At 38.9% G+C, this 25,805-nt stretch overlaps 2 protein-coding genes across 3 annotated transcripts in view; one reads left to right on the top strand and one right to left on the bottom strand.

Moving 5' to 3' along the window:
• Positions 1-186: 186 nt before the first annotated feature.
• On the bottom strand, positions 187-1,135 carry pmaip1 (phorbol-12-myristate-13-acetate-induced protein 1). The gene is made up of 2 exons (XM_035435617.1): positions 1,072-1,135; positions 187-902 (listed from the first exon to the last, which is right to left on the bottom strand). The coding sequence occupies exons 1-2, from the start codon at positions 1,133-1,135 to the stop codon at positions 781-783; spliced, it is 186 nt and encodes a 61-aa protein (XP_035291508.1). The 3' UTR covers positions 187-780.
• A 19,337-nt stretch (positions 1,136-20,472) lies between these two features.
• The window catches only part of parp8 (poly (ADP-ribose) polymerase family, member 8), a 45,034-nt gene continuing 39,701 nt past the window's right edge, over positions 20,473-25,805 (top strand). The window contains exons 1-2 of one of the 2 annotated variants that reach the window (XM_035435979.1): positions 20,473-21,093; positions 21,814-21,868. In XM_035435979.1, the coding sequence (XP_035291870.1) occupies positions 21,003-21,093; positions 21,814-21,868 (146 nt within the window). In that variant the 5' untranslated portion in view covers positions 20,473-21,002. The remainder of the gene's footprint in view (positions 21,094-21,813; positions 21,869-25,805) is intronic. The other variant, XM_035435980.1, reaches the window with a different exon arrangement.

Here is a 25,805-nt window from a genome sequence, read left to right as displayed (position 1 = left end):
TTCTGTACAAAAATATTTTGCAAGACTGAATATAAAATATGTACTTTTTTTTTCCCCCGCTTTGCTTTTTCATTAAAGCATGGGTGCTTTCAATCAGAACTGTGTTTTAACATGAAAGTTCTGTCTACTAACATCGAGAATTTAATTTGTCTGCTGTACTAGTGACTAATTCTTTTTTTTTTTTTAATTCCCAAATGCATAATGAAAATGGTCATAAAGCAAATTTTTGAGAATCATTTTATTTCATGATAGCTAGGTATAATATATTTCACCAAGTACAAGCACAAAAATGCCATTTTGATATGAAAAAGTATGAACATAGCAACTACCTTAATGCAGACATTTGTCTGGAGAAGCATTATAATTTTGTAACAAAACACACACATTTCTCACACAGTTGCTATGATTACACCACCACAAGTAGGCTAATCTATACATCGACTATTTCTTTCTCCTGTGGAATTCCCTGACCTGTTTCCTCCTCACGTTAGCCAGAAACAAACATGTAATTCATCACGCAGTACATGAGAAGAAGGTGGTTCCTCTACAGTTCAGAACACGAAGATTGCGGCCAATTTAACTTCCTTTCCGGGCGTCATCTGAAGTAACCCAACTCAGGGAAATCGTTCGTCTTCCATTTCCATAGTGACACGAATCGGTCCTTCGCCCGGCGGGTCTTCGCAGAGTATCGTCCATTCCCGTGTCCATTCCCCGCGCTTCCTTGGAGGTATACGGCCCGCGATCGCAGATTTTCTCGCGTGAAACAAGGCGTTTTCCTTTTCACTTTATCGTACAACCCTTGTTTTCCTTTTTGGCCAGCATGTCCAGTAGTTTGTACTTGAAATTGAAGACGTCTCCAATTTTACGCAGCTGGTGCGCACATTCCACGATCGCCTTTTGGTCTGGATAACACAAAGAGAAAGGTCATGTTTTAGAAACGCATATGCCACTATTTGACAACGAGTCAAGGAAATAAAGAAGAAAAATATGCTACGTCAAACACACAATGCCCATTTACTGTAACTGCCACACCTATTTACAGCCTGTTTCGTTAACTTCAATCTAACTTACCCTTGGTTGTCAGTTTCTGGTTTTCGCCCTTTTTAAGAGTGGACATTCTTGGCTGCTGCTTCATGATTCGCGTTTGACACTTTTCAGCGTATTTTGCTGATATTGTTAAAACAGGAGTTTCGGAGGCTGAATGTCTGTTCGACTGTATGTGTCTGCCGGTATGACAAGAGCTCAGTCTTTAAATAGCCTGTGTGACGGCCTTATGACGCCGGGAATACCCACCAACAACCTTGCTTTAAGTTTCTCTTCCTGCTGTAACTTGTTTACAACGTTTTAAGAGATGACGTTTCCTAAAATGACGCACTTCAGACACGCGGATAGTTCGCTGAATGTCCAAAGTTACGTTGTAGCTATAGAAATGCGACGATACTCATATTGCATTAACAATAAACATGAAAGTTGCCAGACGCGTATATATATATATATATATATATATATATATATATATGAATAGCCTGAACCAAAGTACAATTTGCACAATGAAAATTCATTGTCAGGGGCCAGGCTCAAATGAGCCGACATTGTGTCCCCAAAAGCACAGGTGTACCTGATACGTGTGTTAGTTTCTTGGCCATATAAGGAGCATGGCTAGCATCCAGAAATGCAGCCTATATGAGATCACGTTAATAGTTTTCCCTATTGTCCAAGTAATGCCAGTTTTACATTTACCAGGCTCTGTCGGCTGTACAGATGCATGGGTGTATATCCAATTTCTTAGTGCTTTCTAGAGTTACTGGGGGGTCTATAAAATAAGTTAAATATAAAATTGAATGTAATTGTCACTTTTTATATTTTACTTTAACAGTAACGGAACACACGTGACAGCAAAGGCAAGATTAGTTTCACGATCCAACGTTTCGTCGTTGATCGGCACTAATCTGCAAAATCAGAAATTAATCTAAAAGAGGGGAGTAATAACTCAAAAATGAATGTCCCAGTTTAGGCCAGACTGCTTAAAACTAACGCAATGAGCTCATTTGTATGGAAAAACCGCAAGACATAACAGCATGTAAGAGTTTATTTTTAAATGGGAAAAACGCACATGTATTGCTAGTCACTCATGGCAATCATTGTATTTTAACATCTAGGCCTATTCAATCATATTTAATCATAGTATCTTTAATCTATCTATACAGAAGACAGAGCCCATCCAAGGTAAATCCATTTTACTGATACTATTGGTATATAGGCTACTACTTTATTTTGTGCTTTGAGCACATGATGTGGCGGTATTGATTGTTATTGGCGTAGGACTAATTTTATTATATCTTGATGGTATAATAAGTTGAAAGTTTTGTAAAACGATTGCCTCCTGCTCATTTATTGGATTTCTACGCAACTCGATTAGTTATTTCCGGATGTACAACTCTGCACACTATGTCACACAATCACTGAGATTTCCTAATCAATCCGACGATTGTAGAGCTTTGTCATATCAGTATGTGCACTGTTAAGAAAGAAGAAGCTGGAAATTATACAGTGACATTTACCGTTGATTTAAGCAGAAGTTAACGATAAAATTTGGTATTTAATTATGGGAAGCACTGTTCAGTCTGTTGCACTGTGTTATACATTTTCTTTTCCATTACCTTTAGTTCTCGTTATCTCCACACCCACATTAGCCATAACCTGACACTTGGCTGATTATTATCACATGAGCTGTACGCTAAACGTCATGACGAAAAAAAAAAGAAGAAACTATTCAAATACAACGAACTTGCGCAATTTCAGAATTTCTTGCACAGTACTTTGTTGGTTGGAAAGACTCACCTTCGATGTAATCAGTCACATTTATTACATAAAACGTTGTTTTGCATTTTATCATGTCCTTTGGGAGACATCCAGAGAGTTTTCTTTCCATAAAAATCCCCCCCCCTGTAAGGTCTTTGCTTTTTATACTTTTATGCACATGTAGTCACAGCAACATTCCAGATCGAATGTGAAAGCTATTTATTTGTGCTGCAGTCTCATGTATTGACTTGCCCCTGTCATGAAAGTAACCGAGTTTGAGTAATTATATTCTACCAGGAATTAAAATATAAATGAAAAAGGCACATGATTGAAGGCACACTAAGATGCACGTGTTCAAAAATATTTACTCTTTAATTTGCATATTTATTTCACATTTCTGTTATGGATTTTATTAAATATTTAACTTAACTATTCGATTTTTATCAAGGTGTACAAGCACTGCAATCTATTGTGTTCTCTATCTTTGAGCATTCATTTAAATGTTGAAGACCTTGCTTGTCATATTCAGTTCGAAGTGAAATTACTTTGACTGGCCCATTCTTGGTACATGTATTTGTTGGTAAACGTGGTGACCTACATTTGTGTGGAGGTTTAGCATATGAAGGTAGTTACATACACATATACATATACATATAGTTATTCTGGGGGCTGTATAGACAACGTTGTTTCAAACCTAGGAAGACATTACAGCCTGTCAGTTATTGAGTGTCATCTGGGAGTACACTGTAGCTGTACACCTGTGGTGACACTAATGGTGTTAGGTATATAAGACAGCATATTGTACCACAAGTAGGAAGACAAGATTCTGAAACCCTTTAATTTTCTTGCCCCATCTTAACTAAAAACATTGCATGTTGATCTTTTCTGAATGTATAGTAGTTACATCAGAAAGAATACAAGCAAAAAACCTTCATTGCCACTAGAGTCATCACCCTTGATTTTCAGGTCTACAGTATATAATAAATTTTAAAAACGACACAGAAAGAAGTATATCTCCTTCTTTTGTGTCATTTATGCACTTTTCCAATACACTCAAAGGCAAAATGGTATTCATGAATGAAACAAATAGCAATATTCAGTTTAATGTGAATTATTAAATGTTTCGACACGATCAAAGGTGTTGCAGAATAATTCACTAGATTTATCTTTCAGGGTTAAAGGAAAGGGAGGAGAGTCAGCAGGGTCAATCAAGCTCCCAGTGTCTCTTTTGTCAAATGAATGTGACTGTGTCCATCTCCCCTTTTCATGGGGTGCTTAAGAATGTTATCTCTGCCTTAATGGGTGGCTGTAGCTTGGGAGGGTCAAAGCCAGCTGATGATGATTATTATCATGACAATAGGTTAGGGATCCTGGCAATTGCCTTATCGTGGTGTTAGCCCACAGTAACACTTGTCTGATGATTCCACGCTGGGAGTTTCAAGCATTTGCATAACAAATAACTAGGGCCCCCAGTGAAGCGCAAGGTCTCTCTGTGACGAAAAATTCACCGGGGAAAGGAATATTCACAGTTTCTAAAGTCTGATGATAAAACACATACTGTACTGTGCAATGCTGAAATTTCTAACTTCTGTGTCCACGTCTGCCTTTGGTGTTTGACTTGAGATGTTAAAGTGGTTTCATTATTTGCCACTGACTGTACAAACATACTGTATTCATGTAACTTGAGTGATGTCACCTAACATCAGGGCTCATCGGGAAATGGTGGGTGAGATATGCTAGTTGTGTTTCTTCTCAGACACAGCTTCCTGGATATAAAATATGTAAAACAGGCCAGTCAGGCTGTAATCATATATATTTTTTCTTTTATTACACACTATTGGTGGTGACAATCAAAAGCAAAAGTAAAATCACAAAGGGGAAATACAGTGTTGAGAAAAAGCATTTACTGTAGCAGGAATGGAAATTAGCAGTTCATGCTAAATTCACCCTGATAAATTCAAGAATGACAGCTGAAGACTGTTCTCATGTCTCTTTATTTTACTATGATCTGGAGCACAAGTAAACTGCTGGATGTGTATACAGCTAATTAGCTGTTATTATTATTTAGCTCTTATTTAGCAAGATAATTGGTGAAAAACAAAAGCAGAATGCATACCGGGCCCCTAAAGATTGAACTTCCCACCTCTGTAGAGGTGAAAGTTTCAAGGAAGGTGATGTGAGACTGCCCTCTACTGGACATGTTAAATGAGCATTTTTTTGAAGCAGGGAGTAGAACCTATCCACTATGCTTTCCTGTGTTCGTGCTGCACTAATGGCACTGAATAGCTAGAGGGCCACATTTAAATCTTCATTTGGTTTTTTGTTTTATTAGAAAGCACAGTGGATTTTGTCAATTTATGTAACTTATTGTAATTTATGATTTTAAATATTATGTTATTCCTAATATTTATTGCTTTCATTTTTAATGATAGGCCTGGATTCTCAACAGTAAGATGTTTCTTTTGAAAGTGGAATAGCTAAATGGTGACTGTTCAGGTGCAGACTGAATTTGGTTAACTGCAGACTGAGTCATACTGTGAACACTTGACCTTGAATGAGTGGTGTGCTCATGTCATGCCAGAGCCCTCCATGTTTCAACATGTCCCCTTGTCTCCTGAAGATCAACATCGGTGTTATCTGTGCAAACTTGAACAGAAATCATGTGAGCTTTTTCTTGGAAAGGCCACCGACAATAAGGTTGAAACCAAACTTTGCTATTTGACTGCCTTGACGTTCTGGCCAACAAGACTCGTTTCATAAACATGTGCTGAATTAAAAAACATGTCTTGCTGAAGGGTTTACTGCTCAGCTGCAGTGTGAACAAGTACTCTCAGAAACGAAGAACAGTGTGTCCTTCCTGTGCTTGCCAAGGTAAATTCCTGGCCTGAACTGTACTGCTCTGGTGATTGATGCATCTTGCTGGGCTGTTTTGTCTATACAAACCTTTATATTCTCAAGTGAAAGTCCTCCGATACCAAAACACTGACAAATTGAGAGCTGGTCCTTTTGAGTTTTTTTTTTCTTCTTCGTGGATGGATAGAAACCTATTATGAAAGAACTGAAGCAACACCGGAAGTGGAACTGACACGTGGCTTCCATGACAGGGTGCAGAATGTTTTGATTGGTTCATACTAGTCACATGGCAGATCAGCCCTTTATGAGGTATACGAAGCCTGTTTTCCTCCTTTACTGAGCATTGAATGTAGATGCAAATGTACCCTTACACTGACACATATTGTTTTTAGAGGGACATTTCATTCCATTGCATGGAATGCATAGATAGTTTGATCTTTGATAGGGTCTGTCTCAATATGACCCCTGAGGCTTTAAATAGGGAGAGCTGTATGAAGGTGCCGCTTGGTTTTCATACGCAGAGTTCCTATTTTCCAGTGACCAGAGAAAGAACAGACCAGCCATGTTATAGCAGTGTGGACCCGTGCGCAGTGTTAGCGTGTTTTGTTTCCAACAGTCCTGTCCAGATGGCAGCTATAACCCACCTGCAATTCAGCCCTACCAAATCAGCGAGAGCTCGTTACAAAGTAACAGATGGCAACTTTAACCACAGCAATTCAGTGGTCCAGGAAATTCACTTTCTAAATAATCACTTGTATCCAAAATAAAGAAACAAATAAAGAAACCAATAAATAAATTAATGAATACAGACTTGGATGTTGTTAAATTCCAATTGTTTCTAAAAGTTTTTATTTCTAAAAATTTTTTTTTCAGGATTGCAGCAACCAGCAGCTTTAACATTTTGCAAAAAAAATGTTGGTGAATGCACTTCAGTGAAGTCACAAAATAACACGCTCAGTTTGCAGGGAGAAAACAGACATCATTAATGCTGGCAGCTGGAGCACAGCTATTTATAACCAGCAGAGGGAGGAATCTTTGAGTGAAGGACAGAAAACTATTTTAAAAATCAGCTCAAAGTTTCTCTTATTTTAACTAATCCTTGATGTAAAATATTGTTTGTTCCAGATCATGTGTGTTTAATATTATAACTATAATCATTTATATGCATCATAATTGATTTCTTTAAGTAATTGCTACTTAACTATCAACAAGTTAATTTTCCACTACTCCCAGAGTGCAATAAAAATTGACATAGCAGTATATTCTGTTTTCTAATATAAATTGTTTGTATGAAGCTGTTCTGATGTCATGGACTTTTGTGGATGGAGACTTGTTCATAGTACACTCATAATGTATTCTTTGAAGACATCAGAATGGGAGCAGAAGAGTCAAACAACAGCACAAGCATAGAGAGTCTGGAGATGGTGGTAGCATATAATCAATAAGACATTAACTGGAAGAAAGATATAGATTGGTAAGCACACAGAAAACATATGCGGAAAACAAGCGAACAAATAAATAAATACATTTAAAAATGTAAACGATGCTTGCAACTGCCCGACTCCAGCTGGCAGTGAATCATATTTTCTCAATCGATATAATGTGGTATCCAAAATTTACCACTGGGGGGTGTCGAGTCTCTAAACCATGTATTTTTAAAATGTATTTATTTTATGCTATTGGAATTATTGCTACTTTGAAAAGGTTTTTAATTTTTTTAATGAAGCTGTGTCTATTACTGCAAAGCAGGATTTAAACCTGCAGCTGTACACAGGCATTGTTTAATCATGAATCAAACTTTATTTGATTCGTTGATCATTCCCATTTAAGAGATGGATGTATTAACTTTTTTTTTTGCCAAACCGAGTAACCGAGTGTGTGTGTGTGTGTGTGTGACTGAGGTGATACGTAGATCAATAGGTGCAAATGGAAAGACAGCATGTGCATTCTTTGTACAGAAGGGTGTAGCAAGATTAATGTGGGCGTTGTGCTGACAGTTTCTCTTCCTGTGAGGCCCAGGCCAAGCTGTCACTAGGCCTCAGCTGCGGTTGGTCACATGATCACAGGATGCGCTTCTCTGGTGGCTACCTCAGCCACAGGTGGTGAGGAGGGGGTGGAAAGTGAATGATTCACTTGTGAAAGAGAGACGTTTTTATATTTTTATTTTTGTTTCCATTTCCTTAGGCGATATTTTTTACTGGAACCCCATGAAAAATAGGCCCCATATGCCACAGGAAAAACCTAAATATTAGAACACTGATAGCAATACATTTCACTTGTTTTTTGCCTGGTGATTTGAGTCTTATTTTTTTACTTTGTAATCTGTATGTGTAGCATAGTTAATAAAAGTAGGCATGCTCAGTAGCTGTGGTACTGTATCTAACTAGAGAGTGATGTCACACTCCTTTCTAAGCCTACAGATAGATATTCAGGGCATCTTTCATTGCAGATGGATGCACAGAACATCTAATGGGTTTGAGGGAGGCTAGGGGATGTTTGTGTGTGTGTGGTGTGTGTGTGTGTGTGTGCGCGTATTGGTGATGTGTGAACAGCCAGTGGCGACCACAGTAGATATGTACAGCACACCCAGCCTGACCCTTGCTGGCTCAGAGATCCACAGCCTTAATGTGCCTGCAGCGAGAGAGAGAGAGAGAGAGAGAGAGAGCAATTTGGCATAAGAGCGAGTGCAGAAATACCCATGATATTTACAAACAACAATGTAAAATGTCAGAGTTACGTTGGCGGAGGGGGGGAGGGGTGGCAGCAGACGAATACAGAGGTACTGTAATGCTGAGCCTTAATGATCATCGGTTTGACCTTTCAGAAGCAGACACATATTCATACAACTGTGTGACCTGCATATGTAGCTCATGTTGGGGAAAACAGAGAGAATAACACTTCCAGACTAAATATGAACATGCAGTTGTGTCACAATATAGGGCCCATTTCATGTCACAAAGGCATGCTCATGTTTATGGATTTTCCCACACACGTGTGTGGCGTGTACATGGAAAGATCTGATCCCTATACTAGTTTTATAGTGTTTTATAATTGAGTGGACTTTGCCTTTTCCCTTTAGCTGTTCGAATAGCTTTATCAATCCTCCATAGAGTCTGCTTTGTTCAGCTTTAAAGCAAAAATCATTCTTTTAACCTCTCAGCAAATGACCTTTTCTCCTATCTCCATTTAATGCTTTTGGGTTTGGTCCTCATGTGAAGGGGAAAAAAATAAAAAATAAATTCTCTTGTCAGACTTTCTCATTCTTGGACTCTGACCTCACAATTTGAAAATGAAAGGATGGCTTTTTTTAAATATCAATACTCACCAGAGCCTGGAGCTCAGCATTTATTTATTTATTAATTCATCTTACAACACGGACCAAATGGAATACTTCGGTCTCTCGAACCATTCGTGTTCTGAGCCGAACGGCAGGACTCTCACTTAAAGGCCTCTTTCTGACCGCCCCGGCTGATCCCTCCATTTTATTCTTCTGAACTGCCGTCGTTTGTTTCCGACGGTCGCCGGGGGGGGGGCAAACGAATGCCATCCCCTGTTGCCGGGCCACGGCTGAATCTTAGCGCGTATTGACGGGTACATGTGATCTTAAGCAGCGGGCTCCAACAAACGGCGCACGCTGTTGGATCGAGCACACCGCATGGGGGGCCCGTACCGAGCGGATCGATGGAGAAAACCCTCCCGGCTGGATGGAGGACAGGAGGCACGGACAACAGATGAGTCATCCATGCCTAATCTCTGTGGGTGGGCTCCTTATGACATCCCCTCATGATATTTATTTCGGTCTCCCTGAAAGTCAGCCAGTGCGGTTCAAATGGAAAATGAACAGGCAATATGATTGGATGGATATACTGTAATGTTGTCGTGCACTTGCATCACCGAAGTTCACATCAAAATACCCATTCACTTTTAGGTTCATTTAAAGCCCTAATATGCATATTACATGTTCTGGTTTACATATCGATTGTGGGAAGATACTGAAAGAAATACTGAACTTGGCTCGTGACTGTAATGCACTAAAAATAATTGCTATGTAATGGTGCAGCTGAATGTGCATTGTGGGCATGAAAATGTGTTGCAAGTTGAAAAGATGAATCGGCTCTGACTCAAATGAAAATATGGTAATATAGTTGTCAAACTACTTAAGGTTTGCATTTCAATGGAAGCAGCACATCCCCCAACGATATTCAAATGTGACTCAGAACTCTGTAAGTAATGCATCTGTTCATTTATTGAGTCATTACAGTATGAACTCATCACCTATGGAGGATAATTCTGTCCTCAGTGGGGCTTACTGTCAGCATGTTTACTCCTCCTGCGTGGCTGACACACCTGTTAGCACACTGAGAGAAAGCACGGACTATAGCTGCTCGAGAATATTATCATGTAGGTCAGAATAAAAGGAATTACTCAGACTGCTTTTCATTATTTAGAATTCAGTGCAGTTCAGAAAAGAAAAGGTGATTAGCTTTGGCTGGAGGCACAGGGCATGTCTGTTTGCTGAAATCAAAGCACCTCTCCTGTCTCCACCTCTTCCCCTTTAGCCCTTCCTGTCAAAATCCCACATTTGCATGCATCTGGACATGCTGCACTGCAAGGCAAGTCCACTTGCTATCAGTGATCTGCGATGATAAGCTTGACCAGATTATAAATATAATTCTGCGGAAAGAAGACATGGTTTCCGGGTCATCTTGCTGCTCCCGTGTGCACTGAGCTTGCACCAGTACATTGTGCATGAGACGTTGCCCGTGATCCAATCAGACCGATTCCCCAGTTGCTCTTCCAATCATCGTCACTTCCAGTTGGCTTGCCAGGTTCGAGTCACTGCTTTCGCAGTAGATAGCAGGCGACTGTTGGAATTTTCCTGGAGCTCTCTCTAGCCTGCAGTCCCTCAAACAAAGGAAGTATTTAAAAAAGATAAATCCTCTAAGCCCAAACAAACAAATCTCTCTGTCTGGCTCTCTGTGCTCTGTCGGAATTAGATAAGAATTCAAGGGATTCCAGGTTCAAGCCAGGAACAGTTCTGGTCATTTGCAGGATGCAACATTTTTTTTATGCAATCTGTTTCTTCCCCTCAAATCCGTCCACAAATGGGTTTGACATCTTGTAAATGCTTCTGTAGTTTACACATTTCTGAGTAAATGCCCCTCTGCATTTAGTACATTTCTTTATTTTCTAAATCAGTGAATCACTCCGGGGGGCAATGTGATTACGGTGTCCTCACATTTCAGTAGAGCTTAGGGAGCTAATAGAAGTATTACAGTGGCGCTCAGTTTTGCCACTGGAGGCTCAGCGTGCGTGTGCAAGTTATTATTTCCATCAATTACCATGGCTCACTCTGCTAACTACGTGAACGTGCCAACACTGGTTTACTTTTAGATTTGAATGCAGTAAAATTTTGTATGGGGACACAGTATGCATGGTTTATATGAACGTTTATGACTAAACGTGACTAACATCACAGAAGTTAGCATTAAATTCAGAAATGAAAGTAACCCAATAGGATCCGTAGGACTGGTACGCAAAGACGGGCGGCAGTCAGCATGCGTAGTACAGGGCCTTGATATACCGCTGCGGCTGGCCTGTGGATATGAGCCTGAACAGACGACGGCGAAGCTTTACAGTGTGACTGTCAGCTCTGGATTGAGGGAAATTGATTTCCCGAGTAGCGCCGTCGCATCTGTTTCACGACCGTCATTTCAACGCTCGCGTCTCACGAGGGGAGAACTTGGACGGGAACCAAGCCGAGCCCGACGACGGCGTTCGAAAGTCGGCCTACGCGAGCCCGCGCCTGCAGGCGCCCGCGGGATGGCGTTACCCACACAGGGCTGGCGGACCGTGGGAGGGGGAGGAAGACGAAAAAGACTTTAAAACCCTTGGAGTCTACCAATGGGGGAACGCCGACGAACAGGTTGGACAGGCGGCCATTTTTTTCCCCCAGTTGGTGTGTGACGGTGCGAGCCTGAGCGAACGCTGATTCCGCCATCACAGGTATTCATTTACATTCACGGGGTTGTTTGTGTGGAGTTTGTGTCCTGACTACACGATCACTTTAATCCCTCCGGTCTTTTTCTCTCTTTTTTTTTACCTTTTCTTTTCTGCGTTGTGTGGGTTGCTTATTATTCACCGGTTCACTCCCTGATTGATTTCGGTTCCCTGTACACCCTTAAACCTCTCAGTGAATAATGACCACTGTGAAAGGTAATCAGTTTTCACCCCCACAAACCCTAGATGTTCCCACCAAATAATTATTCTGCCTTTATAACGTTCCGTTTGTTAAGTCACTTACTGTTAATTTACACTTCACAGGTTATAAAATCGCAGGAGCAGAAACCGCAGTTTATATTTCACGGTGAATGTATCTGTTTGCTGGCATCATAACAATATCAGTGTTGTCCAAATAATAAAATAGCTAATAAAACAAAATAGATGCAAGGTAAATATAATAATATGATTAAGAATGCTTTGGAATTGTTAGTCTGCATTCTCCACACTGAAGGTTATCTGATGCTGAGAAGATATATTCAAATGAACTACTATCACGGGAGTAAGGAGCATGCACTTGAGAATCATATCCAGAAACTGTAATCCAAGCGAAAAGGCTGGCTTGCTGGCATCAGTCGCAAGAAGAATACATTTATGTTTCAGATGAATCTATTAGGCTGGGAAGCTAGCAGTCGTTTGACTTGTTGCAGACAGTTATTGGATTATAAAATATCATAATCATCAACCTGGGGTGTCAATATTAGCCCTGGGGAAGGGGGCTGCCTTGTTATTTCTTACTGATTGAGACGGGTTTTTTTTTTCCATCAAAGTGTGAAGAGTCTATGCTTTACAACATACATGTTATAGTGCTGCACCTCGAATCAAGGAGAGATAAAAGCAATCATTTAAGAAAGTGTGATAATAAAAAACATAAAACCCTAGCCCTTTCCCTAACCTGAAGACAAATGCTAACCGTGATCCTAAAAAAAGTGTTAAATAAAAAAAAAAAAATTATTATTAATAATAATAATAATAATAATAATAATAATAATAATAATAATAATAATATATATATCTCCCACCCCCCACCGTTTTTTCATGACACTTGTTACATGTTGCCCCATCCCAGCACTTTTTGGTAATTTGTATTTGTCCTAATACTGTAGCTTATTCTTCTGCCTAGTTGGCTTTGCAGAGGCTAGGTCTGAATAGTGTTCGCTGTGTGAACTAAACTGTGTTCTTGGCTAGAAATAGCTGTACAAAATAAGTATTGTACCTTACTGAACCTGTGTTTAGCAGTTGTCTATGACCATGAAATTCACTTTTTATACGTCGCTTTGGATAAAAGCGTCTGCCAAATAAATGTAATGTAATGTAATGTAATATATATATAATGTATTAAAAATAGAAAATCAAAAATATATGAACATTTTTCAAGTGTAAATAAAATGAATTAAAAAATTTAATTATTTTAAATTAAGATTTTCTCATTATAACAAAGAATGTATTCATGAAATTATGAAAACAATTAATAAAACAATACATTTTTCAAATTAAAAACATTTACAGTGCAGCAGAACAAAGCACATACAATAACATTAGAATTGTCCTGGCATAAGGAGAATCAGATGTATGTGAAACGCTTACTAAAAGCGAAACTGATGTTACCATTGAAAACAGCCCCCCTGGTGACGATTACTGTGAACACACTTCCCCATATATATGTGTAATAGGCCCAGAAAAATCTCTAATATCTGTCTCAAGCTGAATATTGTTGTTGTATATGACTACTGAGAGCCATAGAGCTTGCTTCATCTACAATGCCTGTTCTGCCTTACTCCGAGATTTGGATTAATGAGCTGGGTTCAATGTGCAGTCAGTTCATATTACGTGGGACTTCCCAGCTCCATCCTGTCTTTTTCTCTCTCATTAGCCCTTTAAATGTTTGCCTACCCCCATCCCCGCACATCCTCCCAGGATCCTCTACCCAGTACATAGTCTCCCAAATGAGCTATACCCCCTACAACACCCTAAAGGATGAAAAACGCAAACTCACAACAACATTGACGTCACCAGGCATGTTTCTGCTACTGTTTTTAATACTCCCTGCATCTTTACTTTCTTTTACAAAAAAAAACAACTAATTATTATTTAACCACACTGTACTATACAGCTCTTCAGTAAACACAGAATTCCATACCTTACGAGCAGCAGTTAGTGGCATGCATTATTAATCTGCATGAGTCACACTAAGACAACAAACACAGATGGCTAATGTCCCCATCTTTGTTGTTGTAAAACAATAACAGGTGTCCAATATGAATGCAGCCGATGTGGACATTAGTCACAACTATTCGGGGCATAGCTTGATACAGTATGTGACCATCCCACAGACTCAGCCCAAATGACATGTCCAAGCAACTGGGCAGCAGCCACAGATAGACTAACCATTAAGAGAGGCCAGCAAAGTACAGCAAGGGGGGTTGACGAATGCTTCATTTTCTCAGCTTTGCTCTCAATAAATCCATTTTTATTAAAATCTCATAAAATGAGATAGAGCTTAAGCAGCTCGGTGAACGAGGCGTGCTCCCTTTGTGAAAGGGTGCCGGAAGGCATGACTCTGCCGACAGCGAGAGGAGCAGGATCCCGGCGGATAAATAATTCAGCGCACGCTCATCACAAAGCCCCATCTGACGTGACGGAACGGTCGGCGTTGCCGCAAACGTGCTCCGGTCCCCGGGGTACCGCGGTTTCGCGTCCGCGCCGCGAGGGAGCATCCCCGTAAGCTGACGCACTTTCAGCAGCACAATCCAATACTGAGGGGTTCCAAATAATGGAAATCGACCATTTGTGTCTGTTTGTAAATGTGAAGTCACCACGGAAGTTTTGCATACACAATTGTACTTATACCTGACAGAGTACATTTTATCTCTGTAGCCTACTTTTTATTGTGTATCCTCAAAAATACATGGCACACAAATTATCATGACTTAATATATTGTACTGATAGCTGATAATCCATATTTCCTTGTAACCAATATAACCAATATGAATATATTAGGTTTTAAGTGGTGTACAAAACTTATTGTACGTCGCTTTGGATAAAAGCATCTGCCAAATAAATGTAATGTAAAACAAAAAGATATAGATGGTATATCAGTGAAAAAGAGCTTGTTTTTAATATGCTGATCTGATCATCTGACAATATTTGAAGACAAGTATCAGCTCAGAAGCAATGCATAGATAATCAGTTTATTTATGATTTAAATAATCCTATTGATCAATGACAGAGATTTTAATGAAAGTTTGTTTCAAGGCAGTCAATTAGTTTAAGAATCCTGCTTGAACAGAACCATGGTTGTAGAGGCAAATCCAATGTTATAGCCAAAAAAATAGCACACGTTCACCCCTTACTATTGGTCCTGTTTAGTCTATATTAGACAGTACATCAGCAGCAGGTTAGAGTGTAAGTAATGAGACATTTCATCAATTGTGCTGATGTATATATTTCACCATTGACATTCACCATTGAGCTCAATCAGGATAAATTAAGACTTAAAACGTATGATCTCATTCACATCCTGACACAATGCAACCTTTTGAAGGATATCACCCATTCAATCTGTCACATGCAACAAGTACCTCCGTCTGTAGCTTGATGGAAATTCTAATGCATATAGATCACTTCCTCGAGAAACTGAAGCTAAAGCAGTTTTATTATTAGGCGTGAACAATGTTTCTCTTTTGAAGCTCAAACGAATGGCCCGCATATCTCCAAGAGAAATAGAAATAGTGGAAATGAACTGAATAAGCATTGCAGGCACCTCCCAATTGGGTAAAAGGCATTGTACCATGGGCTGTAAAATGTATCGAAAGCTCTCAATGACTTGCCAATCATTTGCATACTTTATCAAACAGAGTGATGAACATGGCTGGCTGCACCATGCGGATATTTTACCTATGCAAACACTCTGAGGAAGCTGCTGGCTAACTTTCTCTGTACTCATCTGACATAACTTTTTAGAAAGTACCAACATTACACCCAAATACTTTCCCTTTGTCATATGACAAAGCGTAGAGACCTCAGGAGAAGAACTTTTGACCGTTTACAGTAGTTCTGTGCCAGGGAGATTTGAGTCAAAGGCGATACAGCCAAAATGTAAGCTTGTGAGGACTCTGAAGCCCACATCGGATATTAATACATTTTAACTTAATTATTCCTTTAATAGGTCATCACTCAAGTGAGGCATATTAAGGTAAGTTACACAAATAGAATTGCACCTCTTTTTGTAGTAGTGTATTTATTTATTGAGCTTCAACACAGGCAGGCAGGAAGTCAATGACTTTCAAACATTCAAGAAAAACCACCTTCTGCTGGGGCTTTCCAAAGCGCAGCAAACCTGTTTTGTTTGAACCCTGTTTGTATGTTAGTGACCTTTTGGAGCTGGACCTCGGAGTAAAAGAGCTACACAGCATTTTTCTCTCCTGGGTTGATGCTCACGGATATCAAACACCATGTCACACATTTGCTCCAGCTCATGCCCCAGGAACCTTGAAAGCAGGATGGCATACAACTTTCAATACTCAATATGTTTTAATTTCTCCCTGTCATATTTGGTCCACCAGAGAGGCAGTTCCCAAGCCAGAAAAGTCACCACTGAAAATGACTATAACCACAGCGCCTGGAACTCCAACAGAAATCTCACACATGGGTGCCTCAACAGTACATCTTCCCCTTCTTGAAAGTAACAAATGAAACTGACATATGCCATTTATTATATATGGAATGTAATAAATGGCATATCTCGTTTATTCCATAATAGCATATGTAATTCCTGTAAGTTCTTTTCCTTTAATAATAAGCTGTGCCTGCACAGACTGGTACATTCACTCAGACGATGATTATATAAGGCTCACCATTCATCACTTTCTATTTTATCTCAATCAGCTCCCAAAATATGTACTTATTATATATATTATTTATAACACATTTCACCTTTTCTCTACGCATTTTCAAAAATGAAAAGTGTATTGTATCATAGTTTTAAAATTAATGTGGAACACAGGTATTGCATAATTGGACCCTTTGCTGTTAAGATCTGCCACAGCAGAGTGGCAGTGGAGCATGTGAGTGTTGTAGCAAACCCATTTCCTGCTGGGATGGTCATGTGTGCAGTCAATTCTTTTTTTTTACCCACTGGCAAACTGACATTTTCACTAATTTTGCAAAGGTTGAACTCAACCTATAAATGCCCAAACTGGTGCAGTGTTTGCCCACCTCCATAAATAATTATAACATCTCTACCCATCCGTCACAGAACAGAGGAAGTCACCCAAACGAAAAAAAATGAATGCACTTGAAGCATTCAGCAGTGGTTCAGCATGGTCAACATTTCTGCAGTAGCTAATTACATTAATTTAAACCTTAATAATGCAGATAAAAATAGCGTCAGAGGAGAAAATGCCGTACTCTATACATTGTTAAATAAACAAACAAACAAATAAACAAAAATAACCTACCAGACTCCACCATTATTATTATTATTATTATTATTATTATTATTATTATTATTATCCATCCATCCATTTTCTTAAACTGCTTACTCCTGGTCTGGGTTGGGGGGGAGGGGGGAGAGTGTTCGGGGTTGGTGTCAATCCCAGCATGCAATGGGAGGGAGGCAGGAATACACCCTGGAGAAGCATTATTATTTTTATTATTATTGTTGTTGTTGTTTTTGTTATTGTTATTAAGGTTTCTAGTTGGTGAAATAGTTTTTGTTCTTATGAATATTAGCTGTACAGCCCATTGTATATAATCCCATATCAGATCATTTTCTACTAGTTTTTCTTACATGATGTGCAGCTCATCCCAATCCTAATTTCACTGTTGTAAAACCTCATATTTATACCACTACTGAACTCCATTAAAACTGAAATGGCTGTTCCTTATCTGTGAAATCTGAAAGATCAGAAACAGCCCTTCCTGGTAAATAGAGTTTTGTGATCTACTGTTCTTAACTTGAGGCTTACATCCCTGCTAAGCTTGTTCCATTTGGCCCATTGACACTACTAACCCCTGTTATGTACATCAAGTGCATGTCATGACATCACCCAAGCACATGAACCTATGTGGAGTCAGATGGACACCAACATTATTTTAATGTAAATAGTCAGCATCAGCCGAATGTGTTGAATAGCAGAAAACAAGAGAAGCATTATGTTTGCTGTATCTGGATAAATGTACATATACTATATCTCCCAATGACACACTCCCAGTAGGGCTGGCATTGAGGACGCACCCAGGAGGCCAGAACCAGTACAGTTTTTATCCATCTGTCATGTTGACAGTAGGTGCAGAGAGCCGGGAAAAAATGCGCCTAACAAGCTTTCACTGTGTACTTCTTCTTTTTCTGTGCCGGAATGCGTATTCATTGGAGTTTAAAACAAATATACAATAGGGAAAATTACAGATTATCCCTACACGATAAACTAAATGTATGGAACTGGTTTTCTCTACAAAGAATAAACGTACAAAGCATATTCATGCTCCCGTGCCGACTGCCAGCCAACTCCCTACTTCCACCTTTTGAATTATTTGTTTGCTCTTTCTTCCTTTGTCTATGATGTCTGTGGTGGGGGTGGGGCTTGTGATCATGCGCTACGCTAAGCCCAAGTTGATATGTATCAAACACAACTTTCGATTGTCAATAAAACTCCTTTACACAAACTAGTTTACGCATCTTGTTTGTGAGGAAATTGCTTTAGTGAATTATGTTTTATATTAAACTGGTGCTGGGCTGTGTTAATATTAATGGATTGTGCATGCTGTTTCAGAGCTGGATGCACTGTGAAAATTTAGTTAAGAAGTATGCACTATCAGTCTTGTTTTAAATGCGGGACAGTAAGTAAGATATAAATCTCTACATGCTGTGTATATAACAATGTATGGTATGTCAAGGGCTATTAACAATTCCTGATGAGGCCCTATATTCTCATATAGTCACAGCAGAACATGGGTTTTTATACCTTTTATACCATGGATGCAACAAATAAAGCAATATAACAAACATCCACCACATAAAGATGCTTCTGGTGGCTAGAGATAGAGATTTGAATCCTCGTTAACAATGAAGATTTTTGTGAAGGCATACTGTCTGCTCCAGCTATCTCTATCACAGGACCTGGTATGATGAGATAGGGGAAACTCTACAGACTCAAACCCTCCTTGGGAGAGGATATGACCACTTCTGCAGTCACCCATACAAAAAAAATCACATGTGAAAATCATGGGTTCACACGAAAAGAACATGTCACATGTGAACCGGACATTTTGAGATGAAATTAGCTTTTTTCATGTGAACGAAAATTTCCACGTGTGAAGAGGAAGTAGGTCATGTTGAATCATTTCCATTTTCACTTTTTCACATGTCAGTGGATCTTTTAAAATGTGAACTACAATCAGCACATGTGAAAACAAACCGTGACTTGAACTACTGTAGCATAGGTTACCCTTTTCTGCTCTGATCTTATGATTGTTTTGATCATAATCATATGACTATGATGATCATGATTATTTTTATAGTTCTCATGTGTACTCTTCACATACTTCGCATTCACATGTGGTCTTTGAACATGTGATTTTTTCATAAGGGTATGCACAACTGCTCCTCCTCCAATGGCTGGAGCATTAGCTTATACCATCTGTGAGACCCTCTGTCTGTCATGGGAAGTACAGTCATGACAAAACCCCCCATTTCAAACCCCTGCCGTGTAATAGATGAAAACACTGTTTAAGACAGTGGATGATGTCTGCTTGTATGTTGCAAAGACCCAACTCTGTTAGACTGACGGTTGCTAAGAAGTCATTTTGCATCACTGCCTTGGAAACAATGCATAGCCAGTGTCAGGGAATGAATAAAGAAATGTAAAAACCAAAGAAATGCAATGTAACAGGGCATATGGTCACAGCATTGGACCAATGAAGCTTGTATGAATCTTGGCAGTCTGGAATTATGCAGAAGAAATATAACTCCGTCAATCAACTCATGGTTTGTTTGATGGAAATGGAAAAGGCTGTCTTTAGCGTTGTTCCACAATCGCCATCAATCCAGTTCAAACCCAATGAATGAAAAAAGGCCATGACATATTACGGATAATACCAGCGTCACGCTTCTTCAGTGATTGGCTCATTTGCGCTCTGTGGAGCCTGGAAAGACTTGTCATGAAAGACACGTCGCTCCGCAGGAAAGAAATGTTTTAATTTGTGGAAAAGATAACTCAGTAGCAATAAGTAATGACGTCTCTTAGGGGGGAAATACTGCACTAAAACAATCTGCTTCAATTTTCCTTTTGTTCACTAGATAAGGGCGGCGATAAAAAAGGTTTAGATTAATGTTATTTTTTAATCAATTGCCTGGATTCACCTAAGATTAGTCCTATATAAATAAATGAATAAATAAATGCGTAGGCCCTATGTTAGATTTTCGTTCACAGAAACAGATTGAGGAGATTAGAATTCATTTAAACTAACAGAATCATATGGGTTGTGTCAACAAAGTTTCCTAAAAGTTTATTTGGTTTAGGATCTCCGAAACAAATTAATGAAAACGTTTAATTATCAGACAATAATGGAATGAATAGATTTCATAACCTTAATTTTGAAACGTTTCCACATTGATTCACACTATAATGAAGTATGTTTTCCATGCATTACGTAAATATTTTCACCATTGTCAGCCAATCAGGCTCGAGAGTGTGTTGTTTATGGATAACTATTACATATGCAGAATACGGGAGGTAGCCTATAGTGGAATCCTTATTTTACAGCAGAAAATGTAGTGAGGTAGGAAGTGAAAGAAGTCACACTCATGACATCACCCAACTGCAACTGAAATGTGGTCTGTTGAGTTCAGTGCATGATTCACAGCACGACAGTCTTGATACTGTGCTTTCTAATCGAGCTCCAGTAACGGACAGAAAGCGATGTTGATTTCACTTTAAGACTAGCAGTAGCTATTGCTGTAGATTTCGAAATCGCCATTGTTGCATTCAGCCGAGCGATGTGGAGTGGAGATTGGGCTTTCGGTTTGAAAGAGCTATCTATGTGAAATACATCGCGCTGCGGAGCTGTTGAGTCTTGGAGGTTTTTTTATTTCAATCTATTGTTATCAGTGATGATATAGAGGCAGTAACAGCACGGTGCGTCTGATACACCTGGGATTTCAAGACCAGCCAGAGTCAGCAAAGCTCATTTTCGAATTTCAGGCTGTGGAATATATAATTCCTGAAAGATCAATTTATTTTTTGCAGTAAATAATAAACCAAGGCATTCCAGGGGGTTTTATTTCATGGGGATGTGTTCAAGGCAAGAGAGAATACAAAAAGACGTCGACATCGTAATTCAAAGGTGCAAGGCAGAGAAAGACTGCCTGTTTTCTGGTGAGTTTCCCACTTCAGTGGTAATTCCTAGCTAGCTTGGTTTCTGCTTAGCCGTTAGCAATACACTGCCTAATTCTTTATGCACTTGTGCACATTTATTTTGGATATAAATATACACACAAATACATGCATTTATGCTTAGAGTTGTATGTACTTATGGTCGGCTTCTCTGTTGATAACATGCCACTAAATTAAATGTTTGAATAATGTATTTTGAAATAATCGATGAGGCAATAATATGGTATTGATTGATTGATTTGCGGTTGTTTCGTCCCTAATAAGATCATTTACAACAAAAACAACTGCACTCCTTGTAAGTCTATTGATTTTATGGGCATGAAAATGGTTTGATTCAGTACAATAAATTATGATAAAACATTATTATGCTAGTCATGACGATAGGTTGTGCTATACATGCCAAACATAACAGTCAGTTTAGCTGGAGCAACGAAAAAAAGCTGTTAGCCATCTAAAGATACCAATTGTAAATGCCCAACAGTTTTCACACACGCAGAACGATTCTGAAAATATTTATTAACTATCAATCTCTCCCTTTCATCCATTGTCAATGGAAACCCCCTTCTGATGTTGCCATGGAAACTGCACTTGTTGAAAGGGGACTTTTCCAGAGATTGTGGTGTTTTCAATGTTACATTATATCCATTGTAGTGTGAATCCCTGTTTCTACCTGACAGGTAATTTTTTTCCGTCTAATTTCAGATTTCCGATTCACGGACGCCACGTTCACATTCACTTATTCCAAGGGATCTAAAAGGTACTTATTTTCTTAAATTACCATCAAAAGGCTGATCAATTCCAATAAAGAATATACAAGTGATGGTAGCGGTTATTAGGACTACTGAAATGAATCTTTTGGCCTTTAATAACTTCATTTTAACCAATACTATTTAAATATGTCACTTGGCTTGGCTATCTGGAGGGTGTTTGTCCTTGTTTAATGAAATCTTTTGAAATGGCAGACTTGTCAACTTTTAGACGCGTCTTACTGTATCAGATCATGTAAGTTGGGTCATTAGCTACTTTTTGAATATAATTTAGCCGAAAATTATGTGTCTTTAAAGCTAATTTGAACATGATTAAATATGACTTAAAATGTTCCCCAATATAATATTGCTGTAGTGCTATTGGCTATAATTTAGTTAGGCCTATTTTGTCAAAGAAAACAGTGGTAGTGGTAAGTGTTTCAGGTTGTAACATCGAACAACTCCCCAGCTAACACCGAATGTTCTCACATTGTTACTGGAATGTTGTGTCAGTGTTATAACATTGCCACTATGTGACAGCAACACTGTGGCTTAGTGTTAACTGGGTTCCATCTTAGAGCTCAGAATAGGAAAGTTATTCAAAGATGGTTTCAGGATATATCCCTAATCATACAAAAGTTCATTTGGCTTCAAAACGAACTGTTACGGTGTTGCAGTCACCTGGGATTTCCCAGACATTAATTATTTCAAAACAACCCAGTCCTCTACTTATAATAGTTTTGAATTCGGCGAATACAGAAAAAAAAAGAAAAAAAATATGGTCATGTTTACACTTGTAATTTTACACTATGAATGCACAAGTAAGTCTGTTTTGTGCAACTGACAGTTAGTACTCTGCAGGTACTTCTTTATATGTCAGCCTGATTATTATTATTTTAAAAATGTATTTTATAACATTTTGCCACAGATACCATTGAGGCTTAATGAAAAGGTGGCATTGTTTAAGGGAGGGTTTTAAAACAAACTTGTTTTGCTGTCCACCAAGCAATGTAGATACTACTGTACAACCTAAGCCTGACTATATTATGTAGCTCCTGTGTAATTAATAGGTGGAAATTAGACTAGTATTGTCATGTGCAGGCCACACCAAGCAGGGGATCAATATACAAACATAGAATAAGTGGTGATTTTCTCATGTCTGTCCTCTTGGAAAGTGGCAAGCTTTTCTTTTTTTCATTTGGTTGACAAAGTAGTTTATATGCGGCTAGATCCAGCATTTTTTCAGCTTTGGCTTCACCTTGATTTTTGTGTGCAAAATTATTTTTTGCTGCTTGATTCCTTTTAGTCTTGTGTGCCTATGTGGTGTTAGAACATTGCCAAGATCCAATGCATGCTTTTACTTTAAGATAATTAAAGAAGGGGGACTGATTATCAGTGTTTTCTTGTTGAGTGTTTCATAAGTCATTAACTCTGTGGGCAGGCCTAGTTGTTAATTATAACAACCAAACTCCAGTATTCATATTGGTAAAGCAAAGAGAATGAAAACCTGTCAGCCTTAAGCCAGTCTTGTTGAATGATTCTTTACTGTAGATGGTTTTCATAATGCTAGGGGTTATGTGGTTATGCTTTGTAGCAGTCTAAAAAAACACCTCTTGTGACACAAATTAGCACACTGAAAGAAATAGTCTTTTACACTCATGCAAATTTCAAGGTAGATATGCAAATTTAAAATGAGCTGTTGGAGAAAGGCATTTAACCCACCGCAGGAGCACAAATATAGAAAAGATGGTCCTGACAAGATTTGTGTATGTAAAGTAACACCTTGGCTTTTAGATTCCTGTTGCCGTAATTAGAAGGCACCTTTAATCCAGACGTGGCCTTCATAGCTTTATCAAGTTATTTCCATTTCCTCAACTCTTTACTGCAACTGTGAGTGGCAGACAGCTCATCCATTGTTTGTCTACTGGTGATATCTTATGTCCACTGCAGGCTGTTTATTGGCTAGTGCACAATACGTGTAATATCCTATCTGGTAATGTGATACTACCCGCTGAGTGGCGTTTCACATGAAGAGTCCCCTTTTTCTCCCCAGTGGAAAATTAAGAGTTTGAATGTGGACTGGCAGAAATGTTAGAAGGTACTGTTGAACTGAGCAATGGAGAGAGAGAAAAACATGTTTGGAACTGTGGTGAAGGGCTATGACAACAATGTTCATTTTTATCCTGGTTTGTTTGGTATAAGCTGCCTTTGGCCTTGTTGAAATGTGTGCAGAAGTTCGGTGCCTGTGGAACAAGGCTTAATACACTGAACATTAATCATGGCTGTGAGAAAACACCAGTGGATGCAATGCTTGGTAATGACTAATTAAAACCAATTTGAATACTAATACAAATTTTAATACCAGTGTTTTAAAAAGATAGTTTGTTTTGGCATGTCATATGAAAATATGCATTTCCTAATGCTACTTTATGTTCCACAGTTATTGAAGTGAGATTTGTGAAACAGTTATGACAAAACTTTTTGGAACACAGTACTTCAACTGTTTTGGACATTGTTTTTGTAGCATTGGCACCTCACAGCAAGAAAGTCTCAGGTTCGAATCCCAGGCAGGGCCTTGCCTGTCGGTATGAGTGTGTGGGCGAATGGTGTGTGTGCCCTGCGATGGATTGGTGACCTACCTCTCTATGAATGCCTGGGATTGGCTCCTGTTGACCAGGTTAGATGATGGATGGACATTGTTTTTTTCTCTTTTCTGGTTAGCAAATTAGTTTTCAATTGCATACGGTGGCTGCTCTGGAAAATGTAAGCTCGGTTCTATTTGACTTCAATAACCAGAATGCATTGTGAAGCCAACCATGCCCCTTCTGTCTGTTAGCACGAGGAAAACTCACTGTATGGATACAAATTACAAATCAGTTTGGACAGTAAAAAAAAAAACAAGAATGAATTGTCTTAATATTAACATCTTAGCATTCACTTAAGTATAGCTTTGCATTTAAATAATGGAAAATAATTTGTAAACAAAAGAAAATTTAAGCCAACATAAATTGGAAATATTTATCAGAGGATTAGATAAACAGAATCAAACAATAATATTCAATGCAAACGTCAAAACCATGGATATTGTTTAGATCATCTCATTTTTTAAACTGTTTAAGGTTGTTAGTAATTGATTACCTGCATTAAGGTTTTTAAATATAGATACTAGTTTTTACATGAAAGATGAGGAATCACTTAGGCCTATTAAAATCACAAGTCACAATGAGTGCATGCATTGCAGAGTGACGCTGTAGAAATCAAATCAGATCAAATCAGTGTACGACGCATTTATTGCAATACGCTTTACAGAAGTCTCCGGCCTAAAATCTCCACAAAATTAGGCCCAGGGTGGCTGTGGCAAGGAAGAACACCCTTGGTTATACAAACAGGGAGAAAATCTGGGAGGAACCATACTCAACAGGGAAGTACAGCCTCTGCTCAGGTTGTGAGGTCACAATGACCAACATGGTCATTGTATAAAGTACAGTTTGAGAAAAACGCACATCTATAGTCACCACCTGTGGCATGGTTTTATGGAGTTCAAAGTATTAAACACAGTTGAGGAACCAAAATTATCTACAGCAGAAACTGGCTGGTCATGGTGCAACTCCCATTGCTGTGCATGTTATTTAACTTGCCTTTGGAGTTTCATGCACAGGCTTCTGATAGTGCTGCGGTTATTGCTCCACAGGCAGTTGTGTTGCGTCTTGCCGAGATGCCCAGCTACCTGAGTTATATTCTCCATATGGGGTTTCTAGACCAATGCTGTTTCTTTCTGTCACTTTTAGGAAATTTTCTACATTAGAGCATGTTGTGAAATTTGTGTTGCACTTCATGTATCATTGTTTATGTCCTGTCCAAAGAAAAAATTATGTTAGCTCATAACCTGTAGTACATGTAGCCTAGTACAGGCTAACGGCACTTTCCAAACCTATGCTACCTCCAGGC

This window comes from Anguilla anguilla, chromosome 10 (genome assembly GCF_013347855.1).
Source record: "Anguilla anguilla isolate fAngAng1 chromosome 10, fAngAng1.pri, whole genome shotgun sequence".
In the NCBI taxonomy this organism is placed as follows: Eukaryota; Metazoa; Chordata; class Actinopteri; order Anguilliformes; family Anguillidae; genus Anguilla; species Anguilla anguilla.
This window is presented reverse-complemented; position numbering and strand designations above follow the sequence as displayed.

Coding starts and splice junctions, on each gene's coding strand:
- pmaip1 (XM_035435617.1), bottom strand. CDS start 1,135: ATGAAGCAGCAGCCAAGAATGTCCACTCTTAAAAAGGGCGAAAACCAG. Junction 903..1,071: donor CCAGAAACTGACAACCAAGG/GTAAGTTAGATT, acceptor TGTGTTATCCAG/ACCAAAAGGCGATCGTGGAA.